The sequence below is a fragment of the Gavia stellata genome, chromosome 6, assembly GCF_030936135.1.
Source record: "Gavia stellata isolate bGavSte3 chromosome 6, bGavSte3.hap2, whole genome shotgun sequence".
Lineage (NCBI taxonomy): Eukaryota > Metazoa > Chordata > Aves > Gaviiformes > Gaviidae > Gavia > Gavia stellata.
Window position 1 is genome coordinate 759,324 of NC_082599.1, and position 16,450 is coordinate 775,773.

General features: G+C 48.0%; 1 protein-coding gene across 1 annotated transcript; it reads left to right on the forward strand.

The window, feature by feature from the left end:
• Positions 1-843: 843 nt before the first annotated feature.
• CDC25A (cell division cycle 25A) lies at positions 844-14,879 on the forward strand. The gene is given in 17 exon segments (XM_059818933.1): positions 844-998; positions 3,655-3,706; positions 3,709-3,742; positions 5,771-5,828; positions 6,573-6,608; positions 6,768-6,808; positions 7,199-7,299; positions 8,131-8,250; positions 9,153-9,287; positions 9,956-10,030; positions 10,701-10,853; positions 11,187-11,279; positions 11,683-11,745; positions 11,861-11,959; positions 12,699-12,829; positions 13,224-13,335; positions 14,723-14,879. Coding segments are annotated over 17 exon segments (1,599 nt in total). The 3' UTR covers positions 14,864-14,879.
• The last annotated feature ends 1,571 nt before the right edge of the window (positions 14,880-16,450 follow it).

The window sequence follows — 16,450 nt, forward strand, 5'->3', positions numbered from 1 at the left end:
GGACACGAGCGCGGTCTGCAGAGGTTATTTGGAGCGGCCCAATTGCGCCTGCGTTCTGCACCATGCCGCCACGGGCGTGCAGCGCCTTCAAGTCTCTTCTCCCATTTCACAACTGCCATCGCTCCAGGAAGCCCGTCTCGGCGCTGCAGGGATGCATGCTGGCTTCGTATTTTCAGGCTGTCCCTCACCGAACGCCTCGCAGAAGCAGCCGCCGCTTCCCCGCTGATGCCGCTCGTTTGTTGTTCTCACAAAGAGCTCGTCTGAGGAGAAGTGAGGCGGGAAGGATTCCTCGGCTCGCTGAGGCCCGGTTACCTGCTGAGTTTGTGCCCTTTTTCCCCTCATCTTTACCCGGTTTAACCGCTTCTCCTCAGGCCCGGGGGGGGGGTGGAGGCACGGCTAAAGGGAGACAGCCAGAGATGTGGCGGGAATGGAGGCGTCCCTGTGAAGCGGGGACTACGTTTCCCAGCATGCAACGCCGTTGCCCTCCTCGGCGTTGCATGCTGGGAAATGTAGTCTTCCTTTGGCACGCATGCACGCTACTCGCGGCACCCTCTTGGCTGGCTTCTCTATTGGGCGGGGAGGACGCCAAACAACAGTTGGAGGCGGGGAGTGAGGCGCCCGCCGCCGTTTTTACTGGTCAGAACGAGCGCGGTGGGCAGGGAGAGTTGAGGGGGGAAAAAAAAACAACACCGCCCCCTTCAAACGTCGGGCAGAGGAGGGTTTTGATTGGTGGAGCGGAAGTTTGGCGCCAGCTTCGGAGCGGGCGACGGGTAGCGGCTGGGGTCAAAGCGGTGCGGGCCGCGCTGACAGTGAGGACGGGAGCGATCGGCTCGGCTCGGCTCCATGGATTCCACACCGAGCGGTTCCTACCGCCGCCGCCTCCTGCTTCTCTCCCCGGCCTCCCCCGCTTCACCCGCCGTGGTCAAGTCTCTCTTTCCCGCCGACCTCTCGCCGGTCGTCTCCGACCTCCGCCTCACCATGGAGCAGCTGGGACGCGGGTCAGTCACAGGGAGGGCCCCCTATCGCTTTCCCCCCCCCGCCTTCCTCCTGACTGAGGGCCTCTACCATGCCCCCCCCCAAAAAACCGAGGCCTCTTGGGCCTATTCCCCCCCTTCTTCCTTCCCGGACCTGAAGTGAGGCCTAAGGGCGCTTCCCGCCCCCCCCCCCCCCCCCCCCGCCATGCGAGGCCTGGGGGGGCTCTTCTCCCCCCATTTAAAAAAAAAAAAAAAAAGCAAGGCCTCGAGGGGTTGTCCTTCCATTCCACCCCCCCACCCCCTGTAGTCAGGCCTTGAGGAACTTTTCTTCCAACCCCTCAACGAGGTCCGAAGGAGGTCGTCTTCTACCCCCCCCCCCCCCCCCAAGGCCTCAAGGAACTCTGCTCCTTCCCTGCCCCCCCCTTTCAGAAGCAGGGCCTCCAGGACCTCATCTACCCTCACCCCTCCCAAAAAGTGAGGCCTCGTGGATTCTTCTCCCCCCCCCGCCTCGAATCGAGGCCTTGAGGAGCTCTTCCCTTAATTTCCTTCCCCCCCCCGCCCCAGAAGCGAGGCCTTGAGGACCTCACCCCGCGTTCTCTCCTTCCGAACACCCCCCTCCCTTAAAACTGAGGCCTTGCGGACCGCTTCTCCTAACCCTCCCCCCCCAAAAGCGAGGCCTCGAGGAGCTGTTCCTCCCTGCCCCCCCCTTCCAAAATGGGGCCTCGAGGAGTCCTTCCTACACCCCCTCCCCGCCGCCCTTGCAAAACCGAGGCCTCCACGATTCCCTCCCCCCCCCCACCTTCCCTGATGCCTCCGTTCCCTGATGCCTCCACCCCTGCAGAGCTCGCGCCCCCCCCTTTCCACTGCCCCCTTCACCCGCCAAATGTCCCCCGCTCTGCCCCGCCGGAGCCCCCACCTCCCCTGCCCGCCTGTGGCCGTGGCTCCTGCGCTGTGGGCCATCTTCCCCCCACCGTGTCCCGCCACGTGCCACCATCTTCCCCTGCTCCTGCTCTGGGCACCCACCTCGCTCCTCAGCCCTGCCCCCCTGCCCGGCCCCAGGACTGGGTGCTTTCCCCCCCTCCCACAAATTAATGCTGGTGCCTTTGCGTCCGTCCTTCTTGCCTTCCATGCCACGTTAGCTGCATCATCTCAGCTCCTTCTTCCTCCCCACACACACCCTCGCCCAGTTCCTGCACACCCCTCCTCTCTTTACCGTTTCACATATGGACAACGCTGCAGTCTTTGGGCTCTGCCGCTCCTCTCTCCCCCATAACCGCGCAGTTGCTCAATCCAATTTTGCTGTTACTAGTCTCTAACTCCTTCACCTCCTTATTTCTACAGTAACTTCTACAATTTGTCTCTTGTATGGTTCCTGTTTTGCCTGGCCCACTCTGGTGTCTTGATGGCCGTCCTGGTATTTGTGCTTTGTTTGCTGTTTTTATATCATTTTCGTTTCTGTAATCACCTGCTTTCTTTATGATCCTTCCCTCCTTCAGATTCCTGGAATTCCTGTAAACGCTTCGCACCAGTCCCCTCCTGTGTTCGTTTCTCTGTCCTTCGAGTTGTAGCCCCAGCTTGCGCCCTGGCACATTTTTTTAATTAACCCATGCGATGGAGGAGCCACACTCAAGTAGCTTTTTCCATTATTTAAGGTAGTATAGAGTAAGGCTGCGTATGACATGCGTGTCTCTCTGTATCGAAGACACGTATGAAACGAGCGTGTGTCTGATGTGGCTTAGCAGTCGGGCAGGAGAGCTCGCCTCGAAGTTCCCTGCCCTGCTCGCAGAGCAGTGTTTGTACTTGCACACGCGTCGGGTCAGGGGCTGGTGCTGCTCAGGCTCTGGGTGCCTCCAGCCCCTTCACCTGCAGAACGGTTTAGACTGGTCTCATGGTTATCTGAGGAGAGAAGAACTTGCTTAGTTGGTGAGGAAAAACTTGAGAGCTAACTGCTTACAAAAATGAGTTTGAATTAGAAGTTTGGTAATTTTTCAATGCAAAACCAATAATTAAATGAGTGGCTGCCAAACAGGGGGTTGCAGTCCCCAGAAGGGGTAATGGGGGCGCTGATATAGGTGTTTCTAGCGAATGGTTTGGGAGGTGCTAATGTGATTCCAGGCACCAATATCCGATTGTGCACTGAAATTGTGTTTTTAGTCCTAAAGTTTTATTGCAAGGTCTGTCATTTTGTTGTATTAGGACCTTCATTTGTGAAGGCACAAGCTCAGGACAGGCTCTAAAACATCGTTTCAAAAAACCCTTCACGGTCAGAGTGTCATGGAGAAAAAGCTTGGTAGTTTGGTGCGAGGTGACCAGACAAGGCAACCAGGATAATTATTGTCTTAAATGACACTCTCCCTGTCTCTGTTTTGGAAGCCTAACTTCTAATATTATCAGCACTGCACGTGCAGGTTTAAACAAAACCAAAACCCTGAAGCTTAAGTCCCTGTAGTTGTTAGATCTGAGGGTATCTGTGAGCGTGGTGATCTGGTGGTGGCATTGTCCTGTGTACTCGACAGCACGCAAGAGTCTGCGGGATTGCCAAGACGGAATCCTTTCACTCGGGCTATGCTAAAGGTTTCACGTTATGATTACCTGTGCTGTATATCTACGTTCAGGCACTCCTATATTGTATTTCTCGCTTCAATGAGCATTTAAAACAAATACTTAACTTCCTTTACAGTCAGCATGAAAACGCTGAGCAAGATCTGGGAAACAAGAACACTAATGTGTTTGGCAAAGAACAGTGTCATCGGAATCAACAGACTCAGGTACGGCTTTCTCAATTAATAAATAACGAGTAAGAAATGAGAAAGCGTCGTATCTTTACGTGGCTTCCACTGCAAGCAGCTTCCAGGGTTTGGATAGAGAAGGAATGCTGCCTGCCTGCAATCCTGCAACCGACTTCTCATTCTTACGCTCTTGAAAGGAGGGAGGGCAGGCCACACCATCGACTCAGCAAGCTTCTGCAGTTCATGGTTTGGGTTGTGGGTGGGGTTTTTTTGGGTTTTTTTTTTTTTTTTTTGCTAGCAGTAGAGCTAGCATGGAGGAAAAACTGGTTCTGCCCCCACAGGGGGACTCTGACAGAGATGGCTGTTTCTTTTTTTCTTAGGATGACTGTTCAGATGTGGTCGCTGACCTGTCATGCTTTGTACCTCCAGCATAATGTTTATCGCTGCCATTTTCTGATTGCCTTGGTGTTCTGCTCTGTACATGGTAGTAGGGTCAACACCTTATCATGAGTGTATCAGCCATTCTCATGGTGGAGACGGCTGAAGATGAAAGGCTGCTAAAGATAGCCCAAGATAGGCTTCACTGGTGAATTGGATTCCCACCATTCTCTAGTCTGGGGTGTCTTGCAGATATTGGCTTGTGAGTGTTTATAATTGTGTGTTGGGGCTGTGGTCTGGAGAACTGGGAGATAGTGTTTCATTCTTCATTGTTCGGATCTGTTGCATTATCTGCATTCAGTTCTGAATGGGACCGATTTGAGTTTCTGCCCTTTGGAGGGTGATAACTTTGATGAAAGCAAGTTGTCACCGTGCGGTTTCTCTCTTTAAACCCAAACTGTGCTAACCTGCTCTGCACGCTGGAATCAAGGCTGTTGAGCAGGGTTTGTCTTGTGGCTTGGGGGGTTTTTTGTGGCTTTTTGTTAACATGAGCCAATTGTTTATCTGAAACCTGGGAGCTGCATCTTAGTACTGATTCTTGCCCAGAAGTATTTTTTTTCAGATGTGATGTTTTAATTAGTGAAAATGAGATAAGCTATTACCCCATAACTTGTAGAATCAGGGAAGCTTCTGATACTTCACTGGTCCAGCCCAGCAATGGAAATCAGTGTCTCCATCTGAATTTATGCACCAGTCTGACTGTGCATGGTACTTTCAGCCTTCAAAGGAACTTTATGAACCACTAAATCGCGAGTATAGCTCACAAACCACAGAGCGGGGATAGAATAACCAAGCTTGCTAAATCTCCGCTTTCTTCTGTCGTCTTTTTTTTTTCTTCCTTTCCTGTCTCCCAGAGCGGAGCCTTAAGTGCTTACAAAACACTCACGATTAAGGTTTCTGCTGTGCCGACACCACTACCTGTCATCTTAGTCAAATTAATTCTTTGTAGTTGCTTGTTTAGATCCCAGTCACTGAAGTAGCAACAAGTCTTGTCACGATGGTGTAGAGTGTAAGCTGTTGGCCTATCGCTAGGGCTTGTCAATGCGACCATAATACAGAAATTCCTTGGGGAATCTGTGTTTAAGCAAGTCTTCTATATTGACTGTACTTAAATGCTGTGTAGCTGTAATGTTTCGCTTGGTTTGTGCTTATTGAATGCTCGCTGATATTTCCAGTACGCTAGCATGCATTAACAAGGGCTTTTTGACTACTTTTTTTGGAATGACCCCAAAATTTCTTCCTACGAAGAGATGTTAACTAAAAATATGGCTTAAAAACACTCTAAAGGACGAAGTTGGTTATTACGCGTGTGACAGAATAAGCCAAGAGTATTCCGTGTTACGTGGTAGCACTCTCTTCTAGATGACATTCTAGGCAGGGCTAGGGGTGCTTTTTTTAATTCTGTTTTTCCCCAAGCACTAACACCTGATTATCTATGGCCAAAACCAACAGTATGGAGTATCCGTAACTGTTATTTACTTCTACACTGAGGTGGGGCTCCAGACGGGATTTTCCACATTAGTTTCCTGACTGAGCTTGGGGTCTTTCTGAGGAAATCTGTAGCAGTGTTCGATGCCTTCGCGTTTCCTAGATAGTACTTCGGTCCAAAACGCTGTCTGTCCTCTGCAGGTTGTGCTTCTTGGATTCGCCCGGCCCTGCAAACCTCGAACGATATCATGGAGGAAACGTATGTAACCGTATGCTAAGCCTGACTTCTGGCATTTCACGTTGCACCATTAACAAACGTAATGAGAGGCTTGACGTGGCTTTTCCTTTCCCGGCACTGTGTGCCAGTGGGCTCTTCTCTCTTCAGCTTCTAGAAGTGTGTGCTGTAGTGCTCTGCAGCTTGAGATGCTAGGCTTTCTGTGTTGCCTGTGTCCCAGAGTGCTTAACAAGTCTTGGGTCTGAGTTAATGTGTTGTACCAACCAGACTGTTTGAGCATGACATTGGCACCTTACCAGGAGTCTGAGGCTGCACCAAATTGCATGTAAGTTGCAGTTTTCACTCAACACTTAAATTACAGTTAATGCTTGTGTATGCCTTAACTGATACTAAGCTCTTAGCTTTGAATTTGCCACTCTTAATTGGATTATTTTATCTTTTCCCAATCTTCTATCCCCAGGGATGGGGGACAGATGCCCTTGGTCTCCCGATTTACTGAGCTCTTCTTCCTTTAACCTAGCTTCTTGTCTAAACAATGCTGAGAAGAATTTAAAGAAACGAGGGGGAGAAAGGAGTCTAGCTGGTGTTTCAAAAACTAGGGTGGGATAAGCTGGCTATAAATAGCTTTTGAGAAAGACAAAGTGTCATCAAGAAGCTTGTTGGCCTCCGCTTAGCGTAGCACTCCATGACTTAAACACAAGGTTGATTTTTTTTTTTTTAGTGTACTATCCTTCGGTGCTAACTGTGGGGCATCTCACTTGCTTTTAGGTTTGAGAAAGCGATTCTTGAATCCAGCAGACTGAAGTAAGTATACTCCTATTTTTGACTTTTTTGTTGGTGACTGTTGTAGCTTATGGAGTTTTACTGGGGTGGGGGGGGGGGGGGGGGAAGTGAGTTCTACTCATGTTACTGTCTTTTAAAACAAAACGTTGAAATAAATCTTGGTTCTCTTTTTCATTGCAGCATTCGAATGCCTTTCAGAAGAATACATTCGCTGCCAGTAAGTTGAGGGTGGTATTGATCTTGTATAAATGTTAAAGGATTTAGCGTGTTAAGTGTTTTTAGTTGGGGTACGTTCCATAGCTTGTTAATTTTCTGTCTTCAAGAACAGCTGCTGTGGTATTTAATGAAAACTGTCAAAATTGCAGCTTGTAAACGCAAAATGTCATTTAAGTTAGCGTGAAATTTCAGTGATGTGTCTTTGTCACTAATGCAGTTGAAGCGGTTTAGTACCTGTACCGAGACGTCAGCATAAAAGACTCCTGCAAGTAGTTTGCGCCAATTTGTAGTCAGAGACCTTACAGTCTTTGTTAACCCCTGTTTTGCTTAAAATGTGCTTGTGCAAAGACTGTATTGCACAAGACTGAACCGACGCTTTTGTATGAACCCTGTAGCAAGCCTCCTGGGATGCAGTCCTGCTCTGAAGAGAAACCATTCAGATTCTCTGGACAGCGATGCTTTTCAACTATTGGAACAAGATGAAAATAAGGAGAACGTAAGTGGTGCTTTCTGTTGCCTGCGATGATGCGGTGTAAGAGGCGGTACCAAGGAAGCTGAATTAGCACACCCCTTTGGCAGTGGATGTGGTGGAAAAGGCTTCTTTTACTCCCTGCTGGGCTATAGTTCGGACGTAACAAAGTTTTGCGTAGTTCATCTCAGGGCAGCTTGCAGTGAAGTGCGACAGCGCTGGTTATAGCGACTGCAAGCTGATTATAGGTTAATAAAAATTTGGAAGACTTTGATTGTGCAGCTCTGCCTTCATGCTGCTGAACCTGGCTCCTTTTAGGCTGTGGCAAGGGAAAATGTATTCATGCTGCTAGCTTTAGATAACCATGAGGGGTGCCTCCAGAAAGCTGTTTAGATGGATCACCTCATCTCTTTCCACTGCTGGCATGGGGCGCCCTGGTTCCTCACAGCACAAATGTCCTTTTGCCTGCTTGGTCAGAAAGGCCTTGCTGCTGGAAATCTCATCGGCAGGACTCCGACAGGTCTCTACAGAAGAACGGGTGTCAGGAGACAGCCTTGGCTGCCTTTAGAAATTACTTCTTTTGCAGAGAAGTTGACTGACAAAAGAAATAGAAAAAGCCTTAAGCCTGTAGGTGATATCAAGAGGATAAAAGCTCGATGATGTTAAATGAATCGCTATTATAACATCTTTTAATTTGAAAACATTCGCCTTCAGACTATTCCTGTGGGCAGCAGGGAACTTAAATCCAAAACGTCAGGTAGTTTTTAAAAAAAACTAAAAAGAGAAAAATGATCCTAGGCAACTTACACGAGTTTGTAAATTTGGTATAAACGATCACTTTGCTCCTTTTTAATTCAGGAATCGTTTGAGTTCAAGAAGCCAACCAAACCAGCTTCTCGTAGTTCTGTGCACGTCCATTCCCGTGATGGAGAAAAGGTGTTCCTGGGACCAAGGCAGAACTCATCTCCAGCTCAGATAGTAAGCAATACAGTGTTCTTTGCAACTAATTCTCACCTAATCCTCTGCATACTTACTGTCTGGGAGGAAGAAAAATTGCATCATATTCTAGAGACAATGCTGTTAATCACCACTATTTATGTGCACAAATAGAAAAACTTATCTATCTGCCAGATGAAGAAAACTCTTCTCACATTTGGCTCATGAGACGGTCAGAAATTTTGAAACGTGGATTGTTCTGTAATCTGGGAAAGATTAGTCACTATAGAGCTGAGGTGATGCTGCAGGAAGTCAAATGAGTGTGGAGGTCGATGTGAATAGAGGAAGCTAGTTGGAAATTCTGTTCGCTATCAGTAAAGTAGATATTTATATTGCGGCAGATGCATTTGGGACAAGGAAGCCAACTGTGCAGATGCAACTGAATCTTATGTCCAGATATGGCATGCAGGAAGAAAATACTACCTTATTCATATTCTATCGCTTAGAAAAAGCAGCTAAAAGAACATGATGGATCCTTGCACGTTAACAGAGCTGGGGGGACTAAGTCTTGTCTCCACTCCTTGAATCTGGTAGTCCCTCGTCCTGCTTAGTACTCCTGATCTTGTGCTTATCAGCTGCAGAGCTCATATTAATTCTTGTTCCTGTTGACACCACCCATTTCTCTCCTTTGCGCCTTCGCTGAATAGCTTCTTCCAGAGAAGAGGGTTATTGCTTAACGAGGCTAATGAAGCACTCTGCTGTTGTAAGGATTAAGTAAACGTATTGGATCTCCATTTGGGGTTTGCTTAAGTCGGTGTATTCAAGGTGGTGGAGTAACCACTGTGTTTTCTGCAGTGCAGTGAGAGGCACGGCATCATCTCTGTGGTTACAGCATCCTGCAGTAAAGAGAAGGAACGTTGTTAAAACTAACTGTCTTGTCTCAGTTTCCCACCAGTGAAATAACCACGGGTGAACAGGAAAACTACAGGCCAGCTTTCCTGCAGCAGTCTTCTCTGACTTCCTCTGAAAGCGAAGATGATGATGGATTCCTAGAGCTGCTAGATGAGCAAGAGTTGAAGGTATGTACAAAGGAGATACGATAGACATCTGAAAATCAGCTCTGTCTAATGTTAACAGTCTGCCAACAATACGTGTCCGTGGTGCACAGATGTTGTAGCAGAAGTCAGTGTGGTAAGTCGAACTGCAAAAAGCTAGGTGCTCAGGAATCCTGGAAGATGAGTTGTCATCATCTTTTTCAACTCTGACATTTCAGGGTCTCTATCTTACATGTGCTCTTTCCTAGTGCAGACAGTGGGATTTACTTGGGGTGTGAACAGCCGTTAGTTTAAGAATTGCTGCTGTTCCTATTGGCAGATGGGAGGTGCATTGCTGGAGAGAATTGTTCGAACAGTTGGCATTTTTCTTTAGAAACTTGCTGAAAGAGCTAGAGGTGATATTTGCTTTCAAGCCACTTAAATAGACTGTTTCCAACTGAATTTGAAATGCTTAAAGCTTTGGAGGAACATCATTGTTAATCAATCAATGAATTAACTTACCTTTTCCAACATGTCTCAACTCGGTTCCATTATTTCACTGAGTATTGGACTAGTAACTGAATTAAATTCCTAAAGCTGCTCTGACAGCTGAATTCAACTGGAATGTTTGCCTGAGCTGTGCAGAAGCTGTAGATATTTACAGTCTCTGCCCATGGATAAATAGATGCGAATGAACTTTCTTTTTTTCCTAGAACGATGAGGAGCTGCCATCTGATGTGGCGAGCCTCTGGACTGCACCACTAGTCATGAGGAAAACGGACAATCGGGTGAGTGTTCTGGCAGAGCACAACAGAACAGAGACGGGGACTTTGTTCTGGCAGCCGTTTTCACTACTGGGACAAGTGATCACACTGTCTCTGATCCTGTATCCCTAATAACAACAAGAAAACAAGACATGGCATAAACCCCCTTCAGTATTCTGTTATCTCTAACGCCTGTTTACCTGGAACACTTTGTCAGTGCAGAACAATGCTCATTGTGTGCGTATATAGGCATTTACTTTCTTTTTACAAAAACACTTCATAAATGCAGGAAGATCTTGACTTCCCTTATCAGATACTTGTTGACATATCTTGAATACATTCTGCACAGGCTTACCTGGAACGCCTGCAGCCCGATCTTCTGATAATAAACTGCCAAGGGAGTTTAGACTCCAGCAAAAAGCTCCTTAATCTGCTGATAGATTGTCTGCTAATTGGTATAAAGCACTCTGCTAGCACATCATATTGCTTACGGTGCTCCAAGCTCAGCCAGTCCCCACAGCAAGAAACAAGTGTTACTGGAAATGTAGGTCCTGAATGTCGATGACCCTGCTAACATCCTGCTGTTGCTGTGCAGTGTCTTACATAAATTTGTAACAGTCTGAAAGTCTGCGGCTTGCTTAGTTTCTAATTTAAATCCTTGCTAGACAGCTCTAACGTCTCTCCTTCCTCGTAGGCCAAACGGTGCCGGTTGTTTGGCTCTTCATCTCTGCCTAGTGGTGTAGGAAGAACCACCCAGAAAAGGATGGAGAGATCCCAGGAAGAGAATTCTCCAGGGAAAAGCAAGAAGAGGAAAAGCCTGCCTGGAACACCTTCTGAGGATTCAACGGTTGGTGGCTTGGCATCTGATGTTGTAACAGAGAGTTGCTTAGGGGAGGATCTAATACAGGTGTCTAGTTTACGAAGGTTAATGAGAGAGCTTTTTCAGGTGAATTGCTGACCTAGCAAACCTGCATTCTCTCTGCATAGTGCATGAGATTTGGGGGAGCTGGTGCAGTAGTTGCATACTCCTGAGCCTGAGTTTTGCCTTAATCCAAAGGGGAAGCTGGGGAGTTGTAGTTCAGGGCTTCAGAGTGAACTCTGCGTTTTGTTATACTCTGGGAAAAGGATCTCTCTGCTGCCAGTGCTCGGCATTGATCTCTTCTAACCTGTGTTCCTCTAGAGTTTGAAAATGGTAAAGACACAATCCTCCGCAGCAGAGATCGAAAGCATTTTGGACAGTGACCAAAGAGACCTTATTGGCGACTTCTCAAAGGTAATTCAAGTGATTTAACGGTCAAGTGTTAATTCAAGTGTTTTAATGGCCTCTCTTGGTAGAGATGTCTCAAACCAACCCGAGTAAAGCGCTGCTCTTCTTTAACAGCACCTATTCAGATTACTAGTAAAGGCTGTCAGTGAGAAGGGTGCTTTCGCACCTTAGAAATGAAGCGATTCATTTGTGGTTATTCAAAAAGATCTACAAAATCCCTTCAGTATAGGAGGAAAAACCAAAATTTTGTCCCTAAATTGCAGAATTCTTAGTTTTAACTCTTGAGTTTTGCTGAAGGAATTCTTGTCAACAAAGTATCTGTGTTACAAAATTAGCTGCTGGACACTGTGGTTTTGCCTACGTGGCTCACACTTGGAATCTTCTCAGTTAAATACTGTCTGTTTTCTAGGGTTACTTATTCCACACTGTTGATGGGAAACATCAAGATTTAAAATACATCGACTCGGAAATGGTATGTGTTCCAGGGACAGTAAGAAAGATTCTTTACTGGGGGGAAAAAACCCCAACCAACAACACAAAAACATCTCAAAACAACCAAACTTTTTTTTTTATCCCCCCCCGCCCAGATTGTGTCTGTGCTGACTGGGAAGTTTGCGAGCTTCATCAAGGAATGTGTGATAATTGATTGTAGATACCCATACGAGTATGAAGGAGGACACATCAAGGTATGTTGACCCCGCAAGAGCAACGTAGAGTTGTCTGAAGTTGTGAACTGGGGTCACTTTGGCAGCATGTGGGGCTGCTCTTTGCTAATGAGTATCCGGGGCTGTGTGGATATGTTACAGCTGGGATGCCTGAGTGCCCCGCTGCGGCCTGCCATCCTGTTATGCCTACGCAGTGCCTGAATCTCAGGATGCTGAGCTCACATTTGGTTCATAAAGTGACTTTTCCCTCAGAGGAGGGAATGTTCCGCTTTCCTTAAGCAGAGGAGGTGGCCTGTGTGGTCAGCAGGGAGACGGTTCCAGAGGAGGATGTAAATAAAGACACTCTGTGTCTGGCATCCTGATGTCTAGGGACGCTAAAATTAGAATATTAAACTTCTTTTAAACCACAGGCTTCAAAGCACAAATGGCTGTCCAAAACATAATTGATCTTGAAGTTTGCTGCTTGAGCAAGCTGCCCAGCCCTCTCAAACACAAAGAGATGGGAAGGGAAACCCAAGGAGCCACGACCTACAGCTGTTGAAACAGCCATCTGAAACAGGTCCGGGTCACCCGGAGTCAGCGTTAGACTGTCTGTAATGTTCTGCTTGGGTTTGAAGCCGTGTTCCTCATGGCTAGAGAGGGTTGCCAGAACTCCTGTAGGAAACTAAGACGAGGAGATGGCTTGCAAGGAAGTGGGATGGGTTTGTTACTGTTCTTCCCCGCTCACTGTGTGTGCTCGGGCATGATTCTGCCTTTACAGGGAGCTGTAAACCTACATATGGAGGAGGATGTGGAAGACTACTTGCTTAAGAAGCCAATCCAGCCATCGGAGAACAAACGAGTGATAATAGTGTTCCACTGCGAGTTTTCTTCAGAGCGGGGTCCTCGAATGTGAGTTATTCCGCGCTCCCCTAGAGAAGAACTTACTGCCGTGCTAGTTGGGAGCAAAGCTTTCCGGGTGGCACCAGTTACTGTGCTGGCATGCTATCCATCGTGACATGAAGTCTGTCGTGAGCAGATGTTGGTTGTCACCTCTGGCAGGGATGTGACACAGCCCATGATGCGAATGGCCGTGTTGAGGTTGGGCTGGCGTGCTGGAATGTTTAGAGACCAAAAGGAAAAACCAGGTAGCCACAGCTGTGCAGCCAGCGTGGCTTGTCAGCCTGTTCCTCATAGGCAGTGGCTTGCCTCCGTAATCCGAGGAATGGGAAGTTTTGGGTGAGTGCTGTTTTCATGTGTTACTTGTTGAACGCAAGATTTAACGCAGGATTTCTTCCTGCTGCAGGTGCCGGTTTGTGAGAGAGCGGGACAGGCTGGGTAACGAATACCCCAACCTCCATTACCCAGAACTCTATGTCCTGAAGGGGGGTTACAAGGACTTCTTCTTAAGATGCCGTGTAAGTAACATTCTCTTAAATTCACCTCTTTCACGCTCAGAGGAGAAGAAATGATAGATAAAGAAATACCCGCCTATTCATACTCGATCAGACTTTTCTCTGGAGTAGGGTGGGTTTTGCTGGGGTAGGTTTTCCTGCTCTGTTTCACAGCGCTCTCCTGTACTGAGAGCAGTTAAAATTTGGCAGTGAGGCTCTCTAAGCCTGTTCCATACTTCAGAGCTGTCTCGCTGCTGTAGCTGAAAGCTTCTTCCGCTTGTCTCAAGAGTAAAATATAAAACTGGTTTCTGCACTTTTATAACAACTAGGAGTTCAAAATGTCATTTGGAGAAGGAATTTAAGACTGCTCAGCCTGCAAGGGCTAGGAGAGAAGAGAGGCTTGACAGTAATTGCCATGTAACAAATGGAAACCTGGAGTCTCATACGATACTAAAATAGCAACATCGAAAAACTCGAGCTTTGCGTTTTCAGCCTCGAATTCAGAAAAAGAAACTAAAAAATGCCCAGCAGCTCTCTTCCCAGTGTTGTGGGGATGGCGTTTCTCATATCGCTTGGCTTCTGCTGCTTCAAAGCAGCGTTTCGGTGGCTGTACTCTCTTTCTGCAGCTGGTTCTCCCTACCGTTCTGCCACAAACTAGACCGTGGCCTGACTGTCGCTTCAGTCCTTCTCAGGCCCCTGCACTTTAGCATATCTCTTAGATTACCTTCCTGTTCCCTGACTTGGTGCGTTTTCAGAGCGATGCGAGACGTTTGGCCTTTCTGTGGCCGGCTGGGTGGGGCTGCGTGCGGTTTCCCAGGGGGATGTTGGGTCTCCCAGTGTTTGGGGCGCTTTGGGGGGATGCCGATGTTCATGGTGAGTGCCGTGGTGGTTTTTTTGGCTCTCCCTGTGATCTGCTGGCTCCCCTGTGGTGGTGGACACCTGGGTTTTGTTTTGGGCCCTTGGGGTATCCTCTCCTGAGGTGGGAGGACTGAGTGCCTCAAGGTGGCAGCATGGAACAGCCGACGGCAGCCTTTAATGCTCCGGTGTGTGAGTTAGGGGCTGGCCGGTCCCCCGGGACAAGTATTCTTCAAATCCGTGCTATTTCAAGGTGAATACTGGATAGACTTACTTTGTGTATTGATGTCTGGCAGAAGATTTGGGGTGAGCGCTCTGTACACAGGGCTGAAAGTCCTTCATTTAACAGCTACCGCTTCTGAAGTAGCTGTAATCTGAATGTCACTTGGCTTTGCTCATGAATGTCTGGTATGAAACTCCTGCATAGAGCGGGGGCTCTAGTTCTGTTTATTCTGGTGGTAGCTGTTCCAACGGTTGCTACCAGGCTGTCGGTGAGTCTCAAAGAGGTCATCGCTCCTGTGACACACTGAATTGAAACCAGTTTCTCTTTCCCCAGAGTTTCTGCGAGCCCCAGAGCTATCGCCCCATGCACCACGAGGACTTTAAAGAAGACTTGAAAAGATTCCGCACCAAAAGCCGAACCTGGGCTGGGGAGAAGAGCAAAAGGGAACTGTACAGTCGCCTGAAGAAACTCTAAGGGCTGAACTGAAGAAGCAAAGACTGCCCATGGTGGGGGGGGGAGGCTGCAGTGGGAGGGAGATGTGCCTGTTCCTTGCTTGGGGTTATCAGGTACCAGCTCTCTCCTCGTCTCTTGTCTTAACGGGAACACCATGGAACTTGCGGCCGCGGGCTTGAACCGAGCAACCGGGATGGTGGCTGGGAGCTGACTCTTCTGAATACTCTGGTTACGCTGCTTCGTGGAAATGGCTTCTCGTGTTCCGTGACATCCACTGTCTGCCCTGGGAGGGGGGGAGAGGCTGTTGAGTGCCACCTACACGGGGCTTGGCTGGTACGTGGTGTAAGCAGTGGGGGTATTTTAGTGCCTGTTATTTTTTAAATGCTTTATTTTATTTAAATACAGTCAAATGAAGCTAATACCGCTGACACTGAATCACCTGGATTGTACTCAAACCTTGTTTCTGCTAAAGGGCAGCCTGCTGTTGGGGGGCGTGGGGGGTTAATTCTTTCTCAGCTGCAGCTTTGATTCTGTGTTTCCGTAGCATACTGCGTCGTGATGAAGTAAAATGGGAAATAGTTCGTTACAGCTAAAGGTTCCCGCCTCGCTGAACTCCTGTGTTCTGCTGTAGGAAGCCTCTTGAAGACAGTCTGAGGGGAAATTGCTTATTGTACGTAGATATCATGTTCACCTCGTTTGCTTAATCTAGATTGCTTTGTTTCATAGTAATTTGAATTTAGCTGCTGCTTTAGTTCTAGAGGAGTTGGTGTTTCAAAGTAGGGAGAGCTTCTGGGAACTGGGGGTAATTCAGAAATAGGCTGTCTCGGGTGATCCCAGAAGTACTGGGTGGCAAAGCTGGTACCAGGATTCTCAACAGCAGCAATTTACTGTCGCTGCTCCCTCCAAGGCTGCGTATTATTATCACGAAACGTGGCCAGAGAAGAGCCCGGCTGTGAGGAATCACGCTGATGCTCCTGGGGGGCTCTTCTGAAACTGCTCCTGCTGCCATGGTTTTGACTTCAGCCACTTCTCCAGTAGCAAAAGTGCCTTCTGCCAGGAAAGGCAGGAAATAGAGTTAATTCTTGGAGGAAGGGGAACTTCCTCGGCTGGCGTCGTACCCTATAGCTGAGCCCTACAAATTGCCCACCTAAAGCAGAATGTGTGGATCTGCGGCACAGCAGATCTGCTTTGCTGCTAATTTTTGGTGTCAGATAAGACCCAACTAATGAACCCTAGAGTAGCCCAGGGATTTCAGGGTAAGGCCGGCTGCTTGCCGCAGCAATGCTGTGACGATTGCTGTAGCTCATCTTCCTCACACGTGAACTTCCTGGGGAAACTGGTGCTCCCGAGGCTGGGCGTGCAGCCTGGGAATAGCCACGCGTCCTGGAAGCTCTCATTTCAGCAGAAATCCACATTTTTGCATGGCTTGGCTTGCTCCGTGCGAGCTGGTCTTGCATGCCGTTGTCTCTGTGTCAAAAAAAACCCTGAAATGGTGGTGCCTTACGTGGAATTTTAACTTGATTTTTTTTAAAACTGCTTCTTAAAACCTGCTGTTAATCCTCTTGAGAACTGAAAGGATAAACTTTGAACTTCTCATTTAAAAAAAAA